Raw genomic sequence first — 22975 nt, forward strand, 5'->3', positions numbered from 1 at the left:
ATTGAGCATTTCTACCTGGTTTTTCAATATTTGTTTCATGTCCAGTTTCACGAAACTTAATTCAATTTTGCTAACTGTAGACTGCAAAACCTGTTGAACATTTATTATTAAAAATTTCCAAAATCGCCTCGGTTATTGTCAAATGAATAGTGGTCATTTTGATCCCCACTGGATTGTGAGGCTCATTATTGGCCCTTTTTGTTTGGGGCACAGTTAATAGTGAAGTTTATCTAGATTTGTTGATTAACTTCTTAATGCTCACATTACAAACACTTTTTCCTAATGTTAATCATCCAAATGAGATAGATGGATCTATTTACTACCAACAAGTCGGAGATGCATTGGAAGACGTGGAAGATCGAATGGCCGGCTAGATTCCCCGATTTGACTCCTCGATTAATTCTTATGTGGTTATTTAAAATCTAAAGTATATTTTGATAGATCAGACAATATTGCTGATTTAAAGATTAGGATAACGGAAGGAATTAACAAAATAAAAGGTGCCAAACGAACCTTTTTCTTATTTAATATTTTCGAGGGGGCCTTATAATTCTGAGGGGGTGCTGGAGGGGGATGATATTCCATCAGTCAAATAAAATAAATGCACTTCAAGAATTGCGACATAAAGTATTTATTTATTGTTTAGAAGGTAATCAATAATTCTGACATCACGTAGTATCAAAATAAAAAAAATAGGAACGTAATAATATTTTCTCCTCAAACACAAATTAAAATTAAAAGAATGATTAAATTTTCTCTTAGAATGCTCTTTTTTGATAGACATGTTTTACACACATTTAGGAATATTGAAACCGTAAATTTATTTATCTTTCAACCTAACCTAACCTGATCATATATCCAATTCTAAAGCTATGAGTTATTTTCAACACGAAATCAATTTACAAACACTGTTTGTTTACATTCGACAACAAACGAATTAAAAAGTAAATATGGCGGCGCGGGGTATATGCCGTTCAACCAATCAGCGCGCGAGGTGCGTTCCGTTTCACAATTTGACAGTTTCATAATGCGTTAGGGGCCTCTTGACATGGTGCAAGCCAACAAATTGCAAAGATGAATATTGTACGTCGCTTAACTTTATGCAGGTCTCTTGCCATTGCCTCATCGCTGCCAATAACAAAAATTTCCGTAAGTGAATTAAACAAATACCTTACCTAAAATGATATCAAAGCTAACTAAGTAACGATGTAAAATACTGATCAGTTGATCACTGTCAATAATTATATCTGCTGCTGCCTTGGTTTTGCAGTCTGATTGACAAGTTGGTTGTTAAGCCAAAAGTAACTAGATTTTTTTCCAGAATTGCAGCTTGCAATAAAAATGGCACCAAACCGATGATATTGCAAGTGCGAGATCTTGCATGAAACAATCAGCTGAACTTCATATACACTCTTATAAACTGTCCAAAGGATCTATTGTATCCCCATTCTTACTGCGATACTGGAGAGCCCAGTGTTTACAACTGATCCGTTAATCCCACTCTTTTTAAAAAGTCTAGAATCTGGGATGGCTGTAATAGCCAGAGATCTTAGTCTACTATTTCAAGTACTCCCATAGTGTGACGTAGAGGCGATAGTGACCCGATAGGACGTCTGTTCGTATTCGTAGATTTTTCTTACTTAGGTTGATACATTCAGCAGATCCTCTCTGATTATAGTTTCCCAGAAGAGTCTTTGCCTGTCTCAATAATTGGTGCATTGCACGTTATATTGCATCATGTTAAGAAGCCTTTAAATTCTAAGCAATATGTTAAGGTTCAAAATCTTTTAACTAAACTTTTTACATTTTATAAGAACTAGATTTCGATATATGAATAGTGAATATGAGATTTTCTAAATAAGAAATAATGTAATTATTAACAATGTTTAATTTCCCACAACAACCTCCTTTAACGTTGTTACGCTACTGGTTATGATTAGTTTCCGAATAAATTTTATACTATTTGCAGGTGTTAGTCAGGATACCTCTACATGATTGTTTATTCATAATTATAATCAGATGCAGGTACCTGCATATCTATCAACAAAACTTGCACTACTAGAAAACATTTCTCATCCTGTACTTGTTGAACTACGATTGTTATGTTGTATAGAAATCCGATGATGAGTCGAGTGTTTCTTTCTCCTTGTGGCGTGATTGGATTTTTATCCAACATGAACCTTTTATAGAAGGACACAAAAAAGCTACACACGCACGGTAGAAAATTGAGCTCACGATGAAATCAACTGTGTAATTTTAAAAGTTCAAAACACATTGAAGTAATGTTTAAAAACGGTAGATTAAACTGACCGCTATATGTAAATGCGCATTTGGTCAGGTACGTCACTATTTAAGAGGCGTCAATAGCATCAACTTAGCGGAGACATGAATACTGAAATCATCTGAGAAATCTGACAGAATAAAAATTCAATGAACTGCTGGTGGAATTCTATAGAAACGAGATATAGTAATTCATCAAGCAATCTCACCAAAAGTGACCTTAAATATAAAAGGATATCTAGCTACAAGACAACCATTTTCCACATTTACTTTAGCGTACTCGATTTGTCTTGTATTTAACACTCTATTTTAAAAAACATTTACTAATTATTTAAAAAGAGTTTAAGCATATAATAATCTTCAGTCAAAGTTTTCTTTAATTTGCCAACCAGTGATTATTATTTTTGTATATTATTTGATCGCTTTGATTTACAATACATTATACAGGGTGTCATGACAACCGGGAAAAAGACGGTAATTTCACAGAGCCGACAAAAACCGTGGATTCGACGGGACTTTTAGGTCAGCCAACTAGGCATAGCAAGTTGGTGTTAGTATAGCTCAAACACTTTCCGACTGATCTGTAAAATCGCATCATCCAATCGAAACAACAGTAGAACCTCCCTCGTAATTGCATGCTCACGTATCTAAGGGTGTTTAACTTAAGAGCATTTCACAATTTGTTCAAAGACAGTCCTTCCCGGCGAGAAATGTTCTTATCCATTACTTGTTGCTCTTAGTTCCCTTCGAAATTCTGTTCAATAGCTAGAAAACATATATTTTTCAAAAAATTCAGTCACTACATCCGCGCTTGAGTTCATATCTTCTCTGCCAAACAGGAATCAGAAGCCATCATGTGAAAGTTTTAAAACCGTAGGAAAGTCTTTGGACAATATACTACAAATTGGCTGAACTAGCATTCTTTCAGCTTTATCCATTCCTTAAAAATTTTCAAAGTGATTGGCACCTAACTCCATTCCTTTATGATGACCGGGTTACGGTTCTAAATAACTTAATGAGGCGGTTCGTTGCAGGCGAAATTCTTCAAATTTATTAAAGACATTTTCAAAAAAAGTCATGCTGGTCTTTCGTAAAGATTTTAGATGTACAGGGTTTCCAAACTATTGAAAAAATATCTCGTAGCATTCAAATTAACTAAAACAGTGAGTTTCCTTAAACCTAATAAGACTGGCAACGATCCAGAACAATACATGCAACTGTTGTCTGAAGCATTTAACATTTTGTTGACTGCAAACTATATTGGAAAACGCAGACAGGGCATTTATAGATATTCTAAAAAATCACTCTAAATAAGATGAAAAACTATACCAGGTGTAGTTTAAAAAAAGTAATGCAACTTCTAATAATTTCCAACGGCAATGCGACAGCAGAGAGAGGATTTTTTGTCAATAAGGAGATTTTCGTTGTAAATGTAAAAGAATAATCAATTATAAGCCACTTATTAGTGTATGAAGAATCTCATATGCCACTTATTAGTGAACGATTCTTTAAGAAAAATTGGTAGACTAAAAAATGTAGATATTTCAAAATCTATGAGAAATGTCTACTCAATAAATGGCGCAGCACAAAAAGACAAAAAATCACAAGATTTGATGAAAACTGAACAAAGAAAACTAGCAAAATAGAGAAAAACTGGAAACAAAACGAAAAAATCCTTGAATACTTTCAAAAACAGCTTGTAGCAGTGGAATAAGAATTAGTTAAATTAAAACAATAACTTGGTATTTTTTAAAATAAATATTCATCATCATAAAAGTGTAAAAATAAATAACTTGGTTGATTTATTAAAGTTATATTATATAAAATAATTAGTCATCATCATAAAAGTGTACTAAATTCACGAAATTTCAACCGGGAAAATTTGAAAACCAACCTGTAAAAACCGGGAGAAAGTAGGGCATTTGATTTTTAATTTTTACTAGACTGAATTTATAAAGCATCTTTTTTGATATCCTTGTTTCTAGATATTTTCTTCTGGTTATTCCAAAGATACTCACAAAAGTATCAAAATAACACTTCTAGTTCTCTTGATTGTTCTTTTTACATTAATTAAAAAAGCAAATGTTTTCAAAGTTCAAATTTTCACCAGGTAACGGTAAAAAACTACTTTTCTGACATCAGTTAGTTAACTAGTATAAATATACATTTGTATCACCAATTTTTTTTATTAAACACCAAAACGTTAATCAAATTTTTTATGGATATTGATTTAAAAAAGGGATTATATCTTCTATTTATCTAAGATACTGATATCCACAGACAAATAGGTTATATAAAAATTCTAACAGTATGTTTTCTATTTTTCCAGAGGTCCAGACAGTTCCGTCTTTAACAGAATTAGCAGCAAAATGTGTAGCATCTCATATCCCATTTGAATTGGTGGAACATGTATACCCACCCGTACCAGAACAACTTCAACTTCGAATAGCATTTTGGAGTTTTCCCGATAACGAAGAGGATATTCGACTGTATTCCTGCTTAGCTAATGGATCAGCAGAAGAATTTTCTAGGGGCGATACCCTACACAAAAATCATATGGTTAAAGATCCGTTACAAATTGGTAAACTTTTTTATTAATAGTATAAATATTAAAAGAAATTTTGTTATATTTTGATTACCACTTTTTTAGTTAGTGATATTGTATTTGTCTTTAACTATACCAGCTAACTTCCCCAATGAAATTACATTAAATGGTATACGAACGGATCTAAAACAGCAGACGGAACTGGAATAGGATTGTACGGGTCCAGAACCAAACACTCTGAAAGCCTAGGCAGCGCAACAAGTATTTTTCAAGCAGAAATCTTTGCAATTAAAAAATGTGTTCAGTTCAATCAAGAAAGGAACATCGCAAATAGAATATCATCATCCTGTCTGATATTCAAGCGGCCATTAGAGCTCTAAGCTCCAATATTATAAAATATAAACTCGTTTGGGATTGCCCTGAAAAATTCTAAGAGCTAAGTAAAAAAAATTAAGTTACCCTACCGGGACACACAGGAGCGAAATTAAATGAAATAACTGATAAGCTCGCTAAAACCCTTCATGGAATGAACACTCCTATGTTATCAGCATCAGAACAATGGTAAAAGCACTGGAAAGGAAGGTAACTAGGAACAAAACCAATTATTGGGAAAACCTACAGAGGCTTACACAAACAAAGACTCTTCTTGGAAACTATAACCAGAGAAGATCTGTTGAATGTATCAACCTAAGTAAGAACAATCTATGGATACCAACAAGAGTTCTGTCGGGGCACTGTCGCCTCAACAAACACCTGAAGATGCTAGACTTAGCAGATAATGCAGTGTGCAGATTTTGAAATTGATATTTTGCATAACTATAACTTGCACAGCTGGTACTATGAAAGGAATGATAAATTTAAAATGTTATGCCTCAATTAAAATTGAATTTGTAATAATTTTTTTCAGGTTTTCATTTATCTGCTAGTGTTCAACAGGCACCAAGAAACACTCACAATGTCGCTGTAACATTTGACAGGCGCAGGATCTCATCTTGTAACTGCACATGTACATCAACAGCATATTGGTGCTCGCATGTTGTTGCTGTTTGCCTCACTCGAATACACTGGGTAATTTTCTTCAACTTATTACCTCTTAGACCTTTTTATTTATATTCCGTGATTGTTTGTCTTGATTTTAGGTCTACATTAATTTAAAAACAGATAAAATCTTGACGTTTCAACCTACTTTGATAAAGATTGAAGATTTTATCTGTTTTTTAACAAAATTTCAATTGAAGGAGACCCAAAATCAAGACATATAATCACAAAATATACCTAATTACCTGATATATATATATATGTATATATATATATATATATATATATATATATATATATATATAATACAATTTTTATTTGAAATAATTATGTAATTTATTCAAAAGGATTTGTAAAGCTACAATAAATATGTTACTTTTCTTAAAAAGTTATCAAGAACCAAATGATTAAGCCATAACATAACTTTTTGATTGAATTATAAAATATTACACATTGTATTCGAACGTAATTCATGTTATTTTGTTTTCCTTAGCCTCATCTTGTGACACTTCGTGCTCCTGTATCTGAATCTTTGTCGCGATTACAACGCGATCAACTTCAAAAATTCGCACAATACCTCATAAGTGAACTTCCTCAACAAATTCTACCTACAGCTCAGCGGCTTCTAGATGAGCTCTTAGGCTCTCAACCGTCAGCCATCAATTCAGTTTGTGGAGCTCCTGATCCCACAGCGGGTGCATCTGCGAACGACCAAACATCTTGGTATTTGGATGAAAAAACTTTACATGATAATATAAAGAAAATTCTGATTAAATTCTGCGTACCTGCGCCAATTGTTTTTAGGTATTTATGTTTTTTATTATAATTAATTAAAATTCTTATTTATTCATTTTTTTACTTCTCTTCAGTTTTTTAAATCACGTTTCTATGATAGTATCATTTTTTGAGGATATATTATCTCAAGGTTGTTTACCAATGTCCCACTTTTCTAGAGGTTTCCACTCTCTCATAACTCATTGTTTAGTAATACAGTATTGGAATATATTTTGCAAAATATAGTAGTTTAAATATAAAATTTTGAAAAATTTACTTCCAATCTACCAGCATAAATTTCAATAGACTGTTGAGGTTTATCCACTGGATTCCTACACCACATGTTACATAGAATATTTTCCAATGTGGTGCATATGATAGTGTTGTTAATTCATCAACCTACTTGCATATTTATTAACAAGTCTGTTGGACAGAGAGTCTAATCTAGATCCGAAAAAGCTACTTATGTCAAGTTGAATAGTTACTTAATAGAAAGTAATGTAATTTTCTTGCAAGTATCATTAAAAAAAGTTCTTTTGTTTAGTAACTTATTTTTCCTAATATTTTCCACTGAATTGTACTACTACTGTGTCACATTAGAATTTCATAATTAATATCATTTCTTTCAGCGATGTCAATTATTTGAGTACGGTAGCTCCACCTGCTGCTGCAGAATGGTCGTCCCTTTTGCGTCCATTACGAGGTCGAGAACCTGAGGGAATGTGGAATCTTTTAAGCATCGTCAGAGAAATGTTTAAAAGGAATGACCGAAATGCCATTCCACTTCTTGAAATTATTACCGAAGAGTGTCTTGCATGTGAACAAATCCTCATCTGGTGGTTTAATACAAAAGTAAGTACATTTATATAAATAATTATAATACTAAATTTTGGAAACACCTATGGTAACAATATTTGTTAAGGTAGGTTCTCATTGACATAATACTTTGAAAATTCATAGGTGGCACTATTAAGTGGAAATTCTGGATATGGTGGTAGCGGAGGTGGTAAACACAATAATGTCAACAGTAATACGCACGCATCTCAACATGCATGTTCTTCTCTTTGTGATGAGGTTGTTATCCTTTGGAGATTAGCAGCGTTAAATCCAGGATTGGCCCCATCTGAAAGAGACATGCTACATAACCAGGTGTGTTTATTTATTATAATACAAATTAATTAATATTTTTCACAAATCAGTTGAACAATTACGTTCTTATTAAAAATCTTTAATTTTATTCTTTAAATTATTTTCATAATAAAACATAATTTGATTGCTCATTAGTTAAGATTTTTTATTTAAGTAATTATGATTTTGATTTTTTGACAGTTTACTACTTGGCATATGAAGACTCTTGAAAAAGTGAGTAAATGTCGCAACACTACGTCAAGTTCTCAACAACACTATAAGAATTCCTCCACATTAAAGATGGATTTAGAAGTTTTCACGGGATTCAAACCAGCCATAGAGGCATGTTACCTCGACTGGGACGATTATCCAATGCCTGGAATTACATATACTCAAGATATAAACCCTATGTACCACTGCCCATTTACTTGTTTTCGACATGGAGCAGATACCAGCAGAGGTGAAAGTCAAGTAACACAGGTATGATAGGATAATATCTGTTCAACATATACATATATTAATAATAATAATTATAAGTTTATAATTTTGTTATATAAATGATTGACAATTTTTTCATGTTAATCTATTTTGACATACTCTATAGTATTTGTATATTCATTAAAATAGCAAATTCATTAGGAATAAACCCCAAATTCCAACAGATGGTTTAGAAATTACTTATTCTGTAGGTGAATTCCAGTAAAGCAGTACTTAATTGTGAACACCCTCACGTCCATACAACACATTCCCACCATCATCATCATCACCATCACCATCACCACACACATATGAGAGCAGCTCCAAGGTATGACTTTATAAGTATGAATCCCATGGAATATCCACCACATCCACAACTCAACGAGAGGGATGGGAACAGATCGAGCGTCAGTAGCGAGGGCTTTTGTGAAGTAAGTTGTAAACATATTCGATTTTATTTAAATTTTTATAGCTGGTCTGCTGGTGTAGTAGTATATGAATAATTAATTTAATTTTTATAGGTTGATGATGACATGAATATTCTTCAAGAAAGCCGTTTCAACGATTCCGATTCACAAGAAGGTGGCGGTAGCGATTCATCAAGTAACAGTAGTCAAGAATGTCGAACGCCTCCAACAGCACAACATTCAATATCCATTGATAACGAAACAAACAAACAAGTACCAAATGTTTCTATACCTACTACTTCTGTCTCTTGGGCGCCACAACCCCAACTAACACCAATATCCAGGAGGGACTCTAAAGATGATTCAACATCCAGCTCTAATTCAGATTCTCCTCAATCTGGCGATGAATATAATATGTACTTTTATAATAGGTATGTTGTAATTTTTTTGGTTTTGATCCAACAATTTCCAATAAAGTTTTAAATTACTTGAAGTGCGAAATCTATACAGTAGTTATTTAAATTTCATTCAAAACTAAGAAGTTCTAATAAAAGCTCCAAGGAGGGTAGATATATGCCCTTAGAGGTCTCTTGTTCAAACTATTTTTGCATATGCTTCTTCCCCTCCAAAGAATCGGTATTTGTCAGATACTGTTAGACTTGATTACTCCAATGTCAGGTCCTGTGATTATATACTCCATTTATAGGTATTTCTTTAGAAAGTTTTGGTCCTTTTTTCAGCCTTTCTTCTGATTTAGCTTACTTTCTTAATCCTCTCGTCACAGCAAATATTAACTGATGATATATACTTGGTTAGGAGAACCAGGCTCTCTAATTTTTTATCCTCATTAGACGAACTTTGCTTAGATTTCCTAAGTATGAGATAATAATCACTCCATTATGAAGAGGTACGTCAATATTTCATATCAGTTTTTTTCCCAAAAATATAAGTACATTATGATTTTATCAATTAATTTCATGGATTTCGAGAATTGATAATTATTTTTGTAGTTTTGAACTTTTGCAAATTACAATAGCGTAAACAAAAGCAGTGGTAAGCGACCAGCCTCCAATTTCACAGTTATAGTAAGAACGTCTTTATCTTTAGTATTATTTTGACTAAACTGTCACACTGCATATCCCCAAAAATAAACTCTTTCTACTTATTTATAGCAAGGATATTGGATTAATAAATTCCAATGCCCAGATAAATCCAAAAGTGGAAGAAACTGAAGATAAAGCTGGAATGTTCTCTAGCATAAGAAAGTGTGAAGATCCTTGGGATGTTTTATTTGCTAGAGCTGAGGGATTGCACGCCCACGGGCACAGCAGAGAAGCTTGTATTTTGGGCGTGAAACTTGCGGAGGAGTTGCTCATGAATCCGCCCGACTTAATGATTGAAATTCCTCCTGTACCTAAGAAAAAAGGTAATTAGACTTGATTTACCTAAAAATGGGGTTATTTTTATTTTATTATTTTAATTGATGTCTATGGAATATGCTACAACCTACGTATTATGTTTTGCAGGAAAGAAACAACAAGTGAATCCTGCAAGCCATCAATTGAGCTGTTTAGCATCTGCAACACTATCAAAATGTGCCTTTTTATGTTCAGTTTTAGCAGAAAACAGTGAACACTACCACCTAGCTTTTCGCGTTGGTATGTTTGGCTTGGAAATGGCTCGACCTCCTGCCAGTACCAAACCTTTGGAAGTCAAATTGGCAAACCAAGAAACTGACTTGGTAAATTATCTAATTGACTGAATAAAAACAGATTGAATTATGTATATACATATATATATATATATATATATATATATATATATATATATATATATATATATATATATACATATATACATATATATTTTTTTCAACAGGTGAATCTTTTGAAAAGAATACCCTTAGGGCACAAAGAGCTCCAAGTTCTCAGGGAAAGAGCGGAACAACTTAAAGAAGGTACTTTACGTTCAAGAGGAGAAGCAATGCTACCAATAATGTTGGCCAGTTTTATCTTTGATGCTCTTGTTATGCCTAATATTACTGGTAAAGATCGATCAAAGATTCTTAATATGAGACTACCTACAGATGAACTTTTGGGTATGTTGTTTATTTGTTTATAAAAGATCATATATTTTAAAACCTATTTATTATGTCATAGGTTTTGAAGCAGCGGTTGCAGCTCTAGGTTTAAAAGCTAACGTTTCTGAAGCTGATCATCCGCTCCTTTGCGAAGGCACTCGTCGTCAACGAGGTGACTTGGCTATCGCCCTTTTAATGCTATACAAAGATGACTGTTGGAAAATAGCAAGGATAATGGATAGATTATTAGATAAAGAAGTACATCAATTGATGAAAACGCCACTCACTGGCTTATACTATTCTAGCAATCCACCAACCAAGAGTCAGTACTTTAATTTGAAACGAGAAGACTGTGATAAAGTAGTCGCTCCCATCAGTCCGTTTTTGCCTCCCACAGAGATGATGTCGACCGATATGGGTATGCTACTTTAATAAATTAAAGTTTTCCTAACAAATATATAGAGTTGTGGGTTTTACGGAAAATTTTGAAACAGAAAATTTTCCAAGCAACTAAATTAATATGGTATTGTAAAATTAAACTTTAGTTCATTAGAAACTGCAAGTAAATGAAATTGGGGCTTTTTATCAACTATGGAATGGATATGATGCCCTTTTACCTCTTCAAACAAATAAACAAAAACACACAAAAAAAATCAAAATTAAATACTTATCAAAGCATAGAAATCGTGGTTTATAAATTTTTAATCATGTATAAAGCTGAAAAGATAAAATGTAATAATTTCTCAGTGATTAATTAAATACAATATTGGAGCATATTTTATTTATTAAATCGATCAATGAATTTTTAAAATGAAAACAAAAGTATGTTCTAAAATAACGCATATTTCTCTTAAAAAAAAATGAATCTTTTTTTATTAATGATTTTATGAAAAAGCTGAATTACTACAAAAGTGTATTTAAAATCGAAACAAATGACCAAAATTTATACGTAAGAATTTGTGGGGGGAAAAAATCAAACATAATATGATTATGATCATATTTTTTCTGCAAACATCGCAGTGCGTTCATCTGTCAATCTATTTCTCTTTTTTGTTTTAATGTTGCTAAATGCCTTCCATTCGCATTCATATGAAGCGGCAGTTGGGGGAATATTCAAAATTCTGACTGCAACCCTAGATAGTTCTCTTGTACTGCAATAACCTTTCCACCAAGTTGTTGGAGATATTTTACAGGCAGCTTTCCAAATAATGTCTTTACTCCAGAGCTTTTGTTTTGCTTTGTATTCTGCTATATCTGATATTACTGTAACTTCATTGATACCAGGAGTGTTTTTAGCAACTTCAATTATGGTTTCAATAGCTGTCATTAAAACATCTTCTGACAAATTTTGTCCACAATATCGTGGATCCAAAAGATTTGCAGCTAAGTGCACTGGGTGAAAACAGAAATTGTATCTGTCAGTTAAAAATGATAACGGACTTTTCTTCTTCTTTGGTCAGGGATGAAAAAGGCAATTGCTGGATTATTTTTGCATCGATTTTTTTAAATATAACTGTAACTTCTGAAATGGATGGTGCATCACCTTCTAATTTCTGTATTGCTGCAGAAATGGGTAAAAGAAGGTTGTGTGTAGTCTGAACTTGCACCCAAAATATATCATTATCCAGTATCTGCTTTCGTATATTTGGAGGCAGTGATAATGTGTCATCTATAGCTGCAGATTGTAAGCAGTTCTTTATACGCAGAAAACTCTCAAAACATTTTGTTGCTGATCCCCATCTAGTTTCTGCTGGCAAAATAAGAGAACTTTCTTTCCCTTGTTTTTCTTTCTGGATTGCCTTCAATGTTTGATTTTCAATGTAGTGATTCTTGAACAATTTGACAATTGCCTTGCATTTTTACAATATTGTTCGAAATGAATTCAAACTTATTATATCTTTTGCCAAAAGGTTTAATCCATGAGCAAGGCAACCAAATATAATCAAGTGAGGATATTGTTCCCGTAACTTTTGCTAAGCTAATTTCATGTTGCTTGCATTGTCAGTTACAAGAGCTATTACTTTGGAAGGACCACTCTTTCGATCTCTGTTCTCAAAATTTCTGGTGTATTCTCCAGTATGACGAGAAGATTTTGTATTCACTGCTTTTAAGAATATTGGCTGAGGTGTTGCAAACATTATGTTCATTAAAGGATTTCCTTGTATGTTAGTCCATCCATCCGAGAGCAGTGTCAATGATTCCGCTTCAGCAATTTTTTGAACCACCATTTCTTGTACTCTGTCATACTCTTTATCTAAAAGGGAATGCGATAAACGATAACGTGATGGTAATTTGTATGATGGACGAATATGTTTGTAGTGTTCCACCCAATATTTATTTTCAGTAATTGAAAGTGGGGTTCCACTTGCAAATATAGCATGTGCCAATGTCTCGTCTGCTTTTTATTTGTCTTCTGTTGACATTTTGTCAACAAATATTGATAGGATATTCTTTGAATTTGAATAGCTGCTTGAAGTTGCTTTTTGGTCACTGAGATCCATTGGCAGACTAACCTCAGTTTCTTGCACCTGCAATGACAGAAAAATAATGTAATTTAACTTTTATTTAAAACAAAACTAGCAGACATAGCAGACCTTTGCTCAGGCCTGCCAACATACAAAGCAAAATCTAAAAGAAAAAATTACAGCCATGTACCCGTGCATGACAAAAAGATCAAATTTACATGCTGCAGTGCATGGTTTACTTCTACATCTAGCTCTAGGTTTTGTTTTTTATTCTTTATTTGAATGAATTTTGGTTTCAATTTTTCTTAAGCATTGATGAAAAGAAATAAAAACTTGTTTAATGAAAACTTATTCTTTAACTTCATAATATTCTTTACATTAATTAAAATAAACTTTCTCACAAACACTACATGTATGCAATAATTTAAATAAGTTTGGGTTTTACTAGTTTTGTTTTTGATTCAAAAACATTATAGTATACCTGTTAAATATATATTTATTTTTTTCACATCATCAGTTTTCTTAAATTTATTTTCTTATTAAAATATATTCTTTCAATTCAACACACGTAAAAATGTTTTGTATGGATTTCTCATTCTCATAGAATATATTGTAATCCATGTTATATTTATAAGGATATTCTTTTAAGGAAAGGTATTTAAAAACAATATAGAAGGTGCATTCAATTAAGAATTTAGAACAATTATTATTATTTGATTCAGTAGATATCTATACCTTTTATCAAATTACTGGCAAATAAAAGTGAATAACTCAGCCAAAAATTAAGTTATATACACATAACTATGGTTTAATATTATTATTAAGAATAAATAAAAAAATTGTTTACTTACATGTGATATCTTAAGCACATTTCTTCCACAAGAAGTTTCTCCTGTCTTATATTGCACCAAATGTTTTTTCATCCTTGTGGCATTATTTGCATATCTCTGATCACAATATTTACATTTACCAATAATTTTGTTGCCTTCATGGTCTTCATCAAAATGTTTCCACGCACTTGTTTTTTTCTGGTTACCCATTTTTCTTCACAGAGACCAGGATTAATTTTGCTTTAGTCCCACTACACAATTCTCTTTATAGCAGTGGTGCCATCTTCTGGCTTTTGCCACTACCTAATTACTTTATTTTATCAAATAACAAAAGAAATGGGTGACTCATTTCCAGTGCTTTTTTGTTATGATATGAAATATGGTGACTTTAATTAAACAATGGGACAAATTTTAAGTAAAACAGAATCAAATATTTAATTCATGTGGATTACAAAGTTAGAATTATAACCTATAGTTTTTGTTTAAATGGTACAGAAATTGACAAATAAATGAAAACTAATAAAAGAATGGAAAGTTCATACATGTCCTATAAAAAAATTTCTAAAAATTGCTTTTTTGACATTGAAAATTTTCCGGAAAAACATAGTCGAAAATTTTCAGGAAAATTTTCTTCCCCACATCACTACAAATATTCTCACTTAATTTTGTATGGTTCCAATAATTATTATCTGTTTCAGCTTGTTGTAGTAGACCGCATAGTGCAACCAGCGCGGAGCTTGAACAGAGCATGTCTAATCTTTCGATAAATCCCCAACAAGGATCGGTCCAACAAGGCGCCATAACTAGGACTAAAGATGGACGTTACAAAGGAAAACGAGCATATCCTTCCATTCCTAATCAACCGTCCGAAGCCGGTGCTCATTTTATGTTTGAATTGGCCAAAAACGTTCTTAATAAAGCGGGTGGAACAAGTAGTACATCTCTTTTCACCCAGGCATCTACAAGTCAGAATCATCATGGACCCCACAGAGCATTGCACATGTGCGCTTTTCAACTAGGATTGTATGCTTTGGGATTGCATAATTGTGTTAGTCCGAATTGGTTGAGCAGGACTTATTCCTCGCATGTATCGTGGACAATAGGTAAACTAAATTTTTAATTTCTGAATAATACTTTGTTCCTCTCAGTGAAATATTATATAATTAGCGAAATGTAAATTGTAGTGGAATAATCCTCATTGGTGCAGGTAGCAGACTGTTGGATTACATAAGTTCTAGTGGAGTAATCCTCATAAGTTTTAGCATTGCAGGTTGTAGCCTTTTATTATGTGAAATGCAAATAAGTGATCCTCATGAACTGTAAAAGTAGCAGTCTCTTCGATTCTGTAAATTGTATTAGATCTATGTTTATCACAGATTATGATTTAAGGGTTACTGTTGGTTTTGCACAAATTGTATTTATGACAATGTCCGATATTACAATTCATTTACGACGCATGTGACAAAAAATTTGGGCTGGATTGTTTTTGACCATTCTCTGTTTAGTCTTGACCTTGTTCATAGTAAATTTTATTTGTTTGGCATCTAAAATATTTCTTTACTGGTAAGAGATACAATATTAGTTGGAAAACTACAGAAGCTATATCTAAAAATAGTGTGGGGGTAGGGTGGGTTTTGTGCAATAAATTTTTTGCTGTATCTGCTTTTTTTATTTGAAAAAGGGAACTTCAAGAAAATTTTCAAATTTCACAAAAACCTCATTATAAGACATCTTATCTTACATATTTATTAAATAATTTATTAGGTCAAGCGATGGAAATAGGTGCAGCAGCAATATCTTTCTTAATAGACACTTGGGAAGGACATTTAACTCCTCCTGAAGCTGCGAGTATCGCCGATAGAGCCTCTCGTGGTTGTGACGTCAATATGGTGCGAGCGGCAGCAGAATTGGCACTGTCCTGCCTACCGCATGCTCAAGCCCTTAATCCTAATGAGATACAACGGGCAATATTACAATGTAAAGAACAAAGTGACGATATGCTAGAACACGCATGTCACACTGTAGAAAATGCTGCAAAAGGCGGCGGAGTTTATCCCGAAGTTCTTTTCCAGGTATGTAGTTCTTCAAACTATGGATGATTTAAATGAGAACTTATCTTATTTGAGTTGTCCTATAGCATTTAGAGAAATTTTCTTTGAGGAAATGTACAAAAAAGTTGTTTTCAATTATTAATTCATAGGTTGCTAAATACTGGTACGAGCTATATGTCAGGCATACACCTGGAGGTGACCAATTACTGGATAACGATATACCTCACGATCCTTTGATGGATTTACATGGAGCTCTGGTGGCCTTAATAGAGCCCCCAGTTCAACAGGAAGTTCCCCCAGCAGCTCAGCCTGTAGTTGTGACTACTGCTCCTCCATATACAGTAAGTTTCATATTACCATTAATTCACCTATTGAGAAAGTATTAAAATTTTTTGATATTTCAGCATGCGGCTCCACCGGTCGGAATGTATGTGAGCCATTATAATTTCGTACCTCATCCACATCATCCTCCAATCGCATACGGGGGCCCTCTACACCCCCTGCAGGCACCACCTCCGACGCATGTTCAAATGTATCAGTTTCCTTACCCACCACCTGCTCCTCAACAGGCTCCTCCAACAGCTTTCACACCTGTACCAACATCATATGCAACTTTGCCACCACCACAACAGGTAATACTAATTTTAAACTTGGATTGTATACAATAATAATTGTTTCAAGAGATTTGAGCTTTTAACAATTTTACCTCCCTTAGAATTCTTGAAGCTTCTTCATTAACATAAGAAGAGGGCAGGCAGGGGGGTACGCCGTTCTGGTATAAAAAATATAAAAATTAATACAATAATGTGAAAATTATGAAATTACCTCAAATATTTTGATAATTATATATAAATTATTTTGTATAGACTGCTTTCACGAGTGCGCCGTCACAATACGCACAAGCACCGCCGCCTACTCCTGCAGCAGCTGTGTTCGCAGCACCAGCAGGTCCACAACAAGCAATTCCAGTTCAAGGATCTCAACCACCTCCCGTTCAGTATTATGGTCCTACAGTTACCATAGCTCAGCCTGTTCAAGGATTAAGACCTGCTACACATATGTATGCAGCTCCACCGCCAGGCAAGTATTTCCATCTCACATATTTCTGAAATTTATTTAAAACACACAGAAAAAAAAATAATTTATAAAATTAAAATGTATGTATCTATGTATGGATTTTGGGGTATCATATACACTGTGACCCAAAAGATCTATTGTGTCCCTCTTTCCCTCTGCAACAAAATCTGCAGGTGTTTGTTGAGGTGACACTACCCCGACAGAACTCTTGTTAGTATCCATAGATTGTTCTTACTTTGGTTGATACATTCAGCAGATTTTCTCTAGTTATAGTTTCCTGTCTCAGCCCCTGTAGGTTGTCCCAATAATTGCTTTTGTTCCTATTTACGTTCTTTTCCAGTGCTTTTTCCATTGTTCTGGGTCTGATACAATATGAAATTGATCAAAAGTACATTATAAAAGAAGAATTCTGATAAAGTTTATTTCATAACTGAAAGCAAAAGGCTCTTAATGCTTATTTTATACCTTTATTTTGGTGAATTCATTATTTAACGATTAATAAAAATACTGTTCTTGAATCTTTCTGAAGCTGTTCTTCATCTTGGCTTATTTTGTTCTGTGGTGGATAAAACTATATTTTTTCTCACTTAAATATTTTTGTTATGGGGCTTCTTTCTCGTTGACTATTATACTCTATTCTTTTCTATTTTCTTTATTTTCTCAGCAGTTGGTTATCAATATACATCTGATATCTATTTATTCTTGTTCTTTCCATTTAGATTTAGCCCTTTTCATTTGTCTTTCATTATGTAATCTTCTAACTGTTGTATTATTATCCTTTCTGAATATATGCTCATACCATTTAATTCTTTGTGACTTTAATCTTAGTATACATACTCACGTTCTTGACTGATTAGAATTGTTGTTATTGTAATAGTATGTAAAACAAAACTGGTCATTACAATGACATTGAAATTATAGTTTTACACCTTAAATAATGAAAAATCAGATAGAGGGTCAATTTTGTGCAAATAAAATATTTTTGATATTTGCTTTTAAAATTGTTTGACAAACTACAAACAAAATTCTAAGTTCATCTTTTTTCTCTCGTATGAAAGTGTAAAAATCTTTCTATCATATATTATATTGTATGTAGCGAACCATAATTGTTTGTTTTGTTGTAACAATATTTATCTAGTATTGTTAACATTTGAACAGTTTGTCTTTTTTCCTTTCAAAGAACATCTGCTAATAGGTATTGCAGCCCATCCACAACAAGCTTTAGCAAGACCGCATAGACCTCACCAATTCAATCAAACTCAGCTCAGGTATTTATTAACGTCATATAGAGTCGGAATGTTGGCATTAGAAACACTTGCTAGAAGAGTACATGACGATAGACCGCAAGCAAAATATGCCAGAAACCCACCTTACGGTGAAGATGTCAAATGGTTGTTGAGAATTTCCAAACATTTAGGTAAGTGAAACAAAGCATCATATATAGATCCTATCTTGAACATTCTTTTCACTAATAATGTGTCCTCATTAATTAATTTGTTTTAGGAACCCAATATCTACACCATTTCTGCGTTTGTGTAGTTAACTCGATAGTAAGTCCTTTTGTTTTGCATGATGTAGCAATCGAAGCTGCACAATATTTATCGCGGAATAATCCCAGTCTCGTGATGCAACATTTACGCACTGCACTCACTCCTCTCGTCCAGAAGTGTCAACAAATGTACATACAATGTATGCACCAAAAGTTATATCATTTAACAGCAGGGGATTACGAAGATTTCGTAAGTATAGTTTGCACAGCGAGGGCTGCATTCCAGATCACTCCGGACGGATCGACGCAATTCAAAGAATGGTTGCAATCTATTCGAAGGTAATTTATTTAAATTGAATTTTAAAATACTAAAAAAAAACTCAAATACTACAGATCATATTACTTCTCCTATTCTCTATAATTAAGAAGAAACGATTCCATTTTTAGATGTGATTTTGGTTTCTGATGTTAGTTTTTGTGACATCGTTTGATTGATCTGTAGTTTTTACAATTTGTTTTTGTGGTATTGTTTCTAACCTCCCTGCTTCCTTTGTCATCTCCTATATCCATTTGTTGCCTTTTTTTCCCAGTTATTTTATCATTTCTTGATTTTATATGCTCCTCTCGCTTTGTTGATTTTGATTCTCTGTATTGCTTCTTTGACATCTTCATTGCTGATATCCTCCTTTTCTGTATTTTTTTTTCTTCCTTTTCTGACATGATGTATGTTTGGTCTGCTTGTCTACCATCTAGCCCTCATATGTTGTTTTCCTACTATCTATATATAATATATCTTTACATTTTTACATCTGTCTTCTAAATATCAGTTTTGGGTTTCTTCTTACAACATCCGTATTATACTTATTTATTTATATTGTATATTAAATTGTTAATTGATTTGTAGGTCAAAATCTTGCAAAAAAGACTTATGGACGCAGATCAACGCGGCTTTGCAAGCTAACAACAAATGACAAAGGCCTGAAACTCAGGCTTCTTCTTCCTACATTCATCATAGATTAGTTTCCGAAGTTCCAGAAGAACAGGAATTACCACAACCATCCCCAACACCACCACCACCTGTTTTACATCTCTGCAACCTGCCGAAAACTGAGCTAGCTCTTGTCCATCCCATCTATATAACTCACGCTCCTCCATCACTTGCTCTCATCCCTCAACAAGAATCTATTGAAGAACAGCAGCAGTGGCCTCCTCATCCGTCTAACAGTTGACTAGTATTTGAAAACGGGATATTTTATCAAGGTGAGACCATTCTGTATGGAGGCGATGCGGACTTGCCAAGGGACGACGCGATCATTTATGAAACTAGAATAGGCTACCAAGCAACTTTGCAAGACATAAACAACCCTGGTACTGCCTCTCAAGAAAGTGCAGTTGTCTCATGTAATAATGGTCATAATGAGGCAGGTTTGGAGAGTCAGTTAATGAGAGGATTCTGGAAAATTTGAGCTTCACGTTAAATGTATTAATAGTTTCTAATTAAAAGAATTTTGCTTGTAGGGAATTTTTTCTAGAAATTAATTTCATGTTTTGATTTTAATAAAATATACTAAAATACCATTATAAAAAATTTAAATGTTTGTAATGAGTGTTTTTCTATGATTTTTTTATATAATTTTACTATATCGCAATATTGATTTGTTTATGAATTTTTCAAAATTGAGGAAGTTAAAAAGTATTCAATTTAAATAGTTGTACCATGTACATCAAAGCAGGTCCTTCCGCAAATTATATACTTTAATCGTCCCTTTACCAAAACGCATTATAAGAAATCGCTGTGCCGCAAATTCTCTTTTATGTCTTTTATCTACTGAAAACAGGTGCCTCAAAATAATAAATGGTTATGTAACTTTTTCAACCTGTTAGTATGCTTTATCCAATATTTTAATCTATTGTAAATATTGCAAAATAAGTTGGCAAAATGGACAGCTGTAAAAGAACTAAATGATGGGTAACACTAAAACTCGAGCTGAAAAATTCTATTAATTTTCTTATAGCTTCAAAATTACTATTTCGAAATCAAATACTACTCCTATACATATTCGATTAAAAAAGAAATATTTTTATGAGTTGTTAATTAGACATATCTGTTTATGGCTTTACTTACAGTATATCATACCTGCTGTCAGCTGGTTGTTGGATTTTTTTACTAGTACTTCGATCAATAGTTCGGAAGAATCTGCATATAATAGTGAAGAAAAGATCAGGAGTATATAGTCCCAATTAGGTTTATTTCCTTATCTTGAAACTTTTACTTCTTTTTTCTATTGATATTTTGGTTTAAAATAGTAGCTGTTTAGAATTATTGATGTATTAACCAAAAAATCTATGTGTCAGTAAATAAACAAATAATTCGATATACAACCTGGGAATATCAGAATAGTAATATTATATAGTAGATTGAGTTTTCCTCCATTTTGAAAAAACGCTGATTTTTAGCAAATACTATTTCTTCTCCAAACCCAAATACAACGATTTTTATTTATAAATAGGTGTCTGTTAAATTAATTAAGTAGGTTTAATTATAAAATATAAATATAAAAATATACTGGGCTCTCGTGAATTTCGCAGAACTATTTTTCTTGATCTACATTTTCATACAGAAAATGAGAGGATTTAAAATTAGAAAGAAGAAAGTTATTTACCTAAAACCTTTTTCTATGTTTATTACTAATTATAATATTTTATTCTCATACTTCTAAATTATGAAATTATAATACACAACCCAGCAAAATTGAGGCATAATTTCGCTCTTGTAATCTCAAAAAAATTGCAATGAATTATTTGTGAAAAATTATTTTAAGAAGGTGCAATTGTGATAAAAAGATTTCCATATTTTAATGCCTATGAATTAAATTTTGTGCTATTAGCTGGCTATATTATTGCTTCGATTTCAATTTTTTGGATCATTGTTGTCGAGTTGTCATTGCAAAAGAGAACAAATGGTACAATTAATGGTTCTAGTCCATCAACTATATACCTATGAGCATTAAGACTGGACATAACAAGCCTTTAACTTAGTGCTTGAACTCATACGAATTGGTCCTGATTTGCATCAATTACGCGCCTACTGCACTGACCTAGTCTTTGATTTTTTCCCCAACTAGGTTGCGTACATAGATAAAATGATTTTTAAGTAAATCGTTTCTTGCATTTTTTAAATTTACATATCTTCACAAAGTATTGATAAGTTTACATAAATCTTTAAAAATAATTAAAAAAAGAATTAATTTTGCTGGGAAATGCATATTGTTTACTAATGAAACTAATTCTAACACTAACGTTTTGATTTAATCTAAAATCTATTCCAAAAACCATGTAAAAGACATAAATTTTGAACAATTGAATAAATACCAAAAACGAAGTTTTCGACTTAATGGTGACAATTTTGAATGATCCAGTCAATATTTAGAACCAATTTTTATTGAAATAATTTCAATACAACGCCTTTGATATTTTGGATGGACTTCTACTATTAACCTCAATGACCTATTTTTATCTTCCGTCCATTATTTGGTATTACTTAAAAAAATCGAATTTTCTTAAAATACTCCAAATTGATTTTTTTTAATCCAAAGCAGACGCGATAGAAAGATATATAAAAATTTCAACCACTTCAAAAAAAGTAGTTTCGAGAAAAACGAGTTTAAAGTTTGAGAAACAATTCCAGTAGAATAACTCGTTCCACTCGGCCGGCTTGACGCTACGTCACAAAAACTACTATATCTTCGGAAATAATGCGAGTTTTTAAAAATCCGTTTAAGGACATATTCTTAAGGGTCTATGCTTTGTGAATATGAAAATTTTTACAAATTTCTAGACCAGAAACTCACTTAAAATATTTTGAATTGGAAACTGATTTTATATGAAATCAAGATAACTTTATTAAAACATATTTTAATTGTTACATTCATGTTTATATTTTGGTGTCTGGAATGGTTTTATTTAGTGGTTGTTTAATTTTTGACAATTATTTATTTTCTGTTAGATACTGCTGTATCTATTTTTCCGACCTATTTTGCTCCTCTTTCTAAAGCATTATCTTTATTTTTATTTATTTTATCAATCAGTCATATTCAATCAAAGTTTGAAATGTTTATTACTGACTGTTTTATCTATAATATCTTTATTATTTCGATCTACTTCCAATCATTCGACAACTTGAAATAATAATTACATTTGTTCGATATTTTTGTCTTTTATTGACGATGATGGTACACAAAATCAAATCGTTTATATTATATATTTTATTTATTAGATAATATTATTTTTATAACAATTATAATTAACTCATATATATCACGGTTACTGTTGAA

At 32.5% G+C, this 22975-nt stretch overlaps 1 protein-coding gene across 1 annotated transcript; it reads left to right on the forward strand.

Annotated features, from left to right (window-relative positions):
- The first annotated feature begins 4700 nt into the window (after positions 1 to 4700).
- On the forward strand, positions 4701 to 22023 carry LOC130447705 (zinc finger SWIM domain-containing protein 8 homolog). The gene is made up of 20 exons (XM_056784671.1): positions 4701 to 4861; positions 5733 to 5893; positions 6357 to 6667; positions 7267 to 7489; positions 7598 to 7786; positions 7967 to 8245; positions 8455 to 8673; positions 8764 to 9080; positions 9822 to 10075; positions 10176 to 10390; positions 10528 to 10747; positions 10809 to 11147; positions 14723 to 15127; positions 15789 to 16096; positions 16225 to 16416; positions 16480 to 16707; positions 16942 to 17155; positions 18348 to 18569; positions 18656 to 18980; positions 19546 to 22023. The coding sequence occupies exons 1-20, from the start codon at positions 4837 to 4839 to the stop codon at positions 19610 to 19612; spliced, it is 4713 nt and encodes a 1570-aa protein (XP_056640649.1). The 5' UTR covers positions 4701 to 4836; the 3' UTR covers positions 19613 to 22023.
- Positions 22024 to 22975: the final 952 nt, after the last annotated feature.

This window comes from Diorhabda sublineata, chromosome 1, assembly GCF_026230105.1.
Source record: "Diorhabda sublineata isolate icDioSubl1.1 chromosome 1, icDioSubl1.1, whole genome shotgun sequence".
Lineage (NCBI taxonomy): Eukaryota > Metazoa > Arthropoda > Insecta > Coleoptera > Chrysomelidae > Diorhabda > Diorhabda sublineata.

Excerpts from the sequence above, each read along its gene's own strand:
- LOC130447705 (XM_056784671.1), top strand. The coding sequence starts at position 4,837 with ATGGTTAAAGATCCGTTACAAATTG. Across the intron at positions 5,894-6,356 it reads GCCTCACTCGAATACACTGG|CCTCATCTTGTGACACTTCG; the intron begins GTAATTTTCTTC and ends TGTTTTCCTTAG. Across the intron at positions 7,787-7,966 it reads GAGACATGCTACATAACCAG|TTTACTACTTGGCATATGAA; the intron begins GTGTGTTTATTT and ends ATTTTTTGACAG.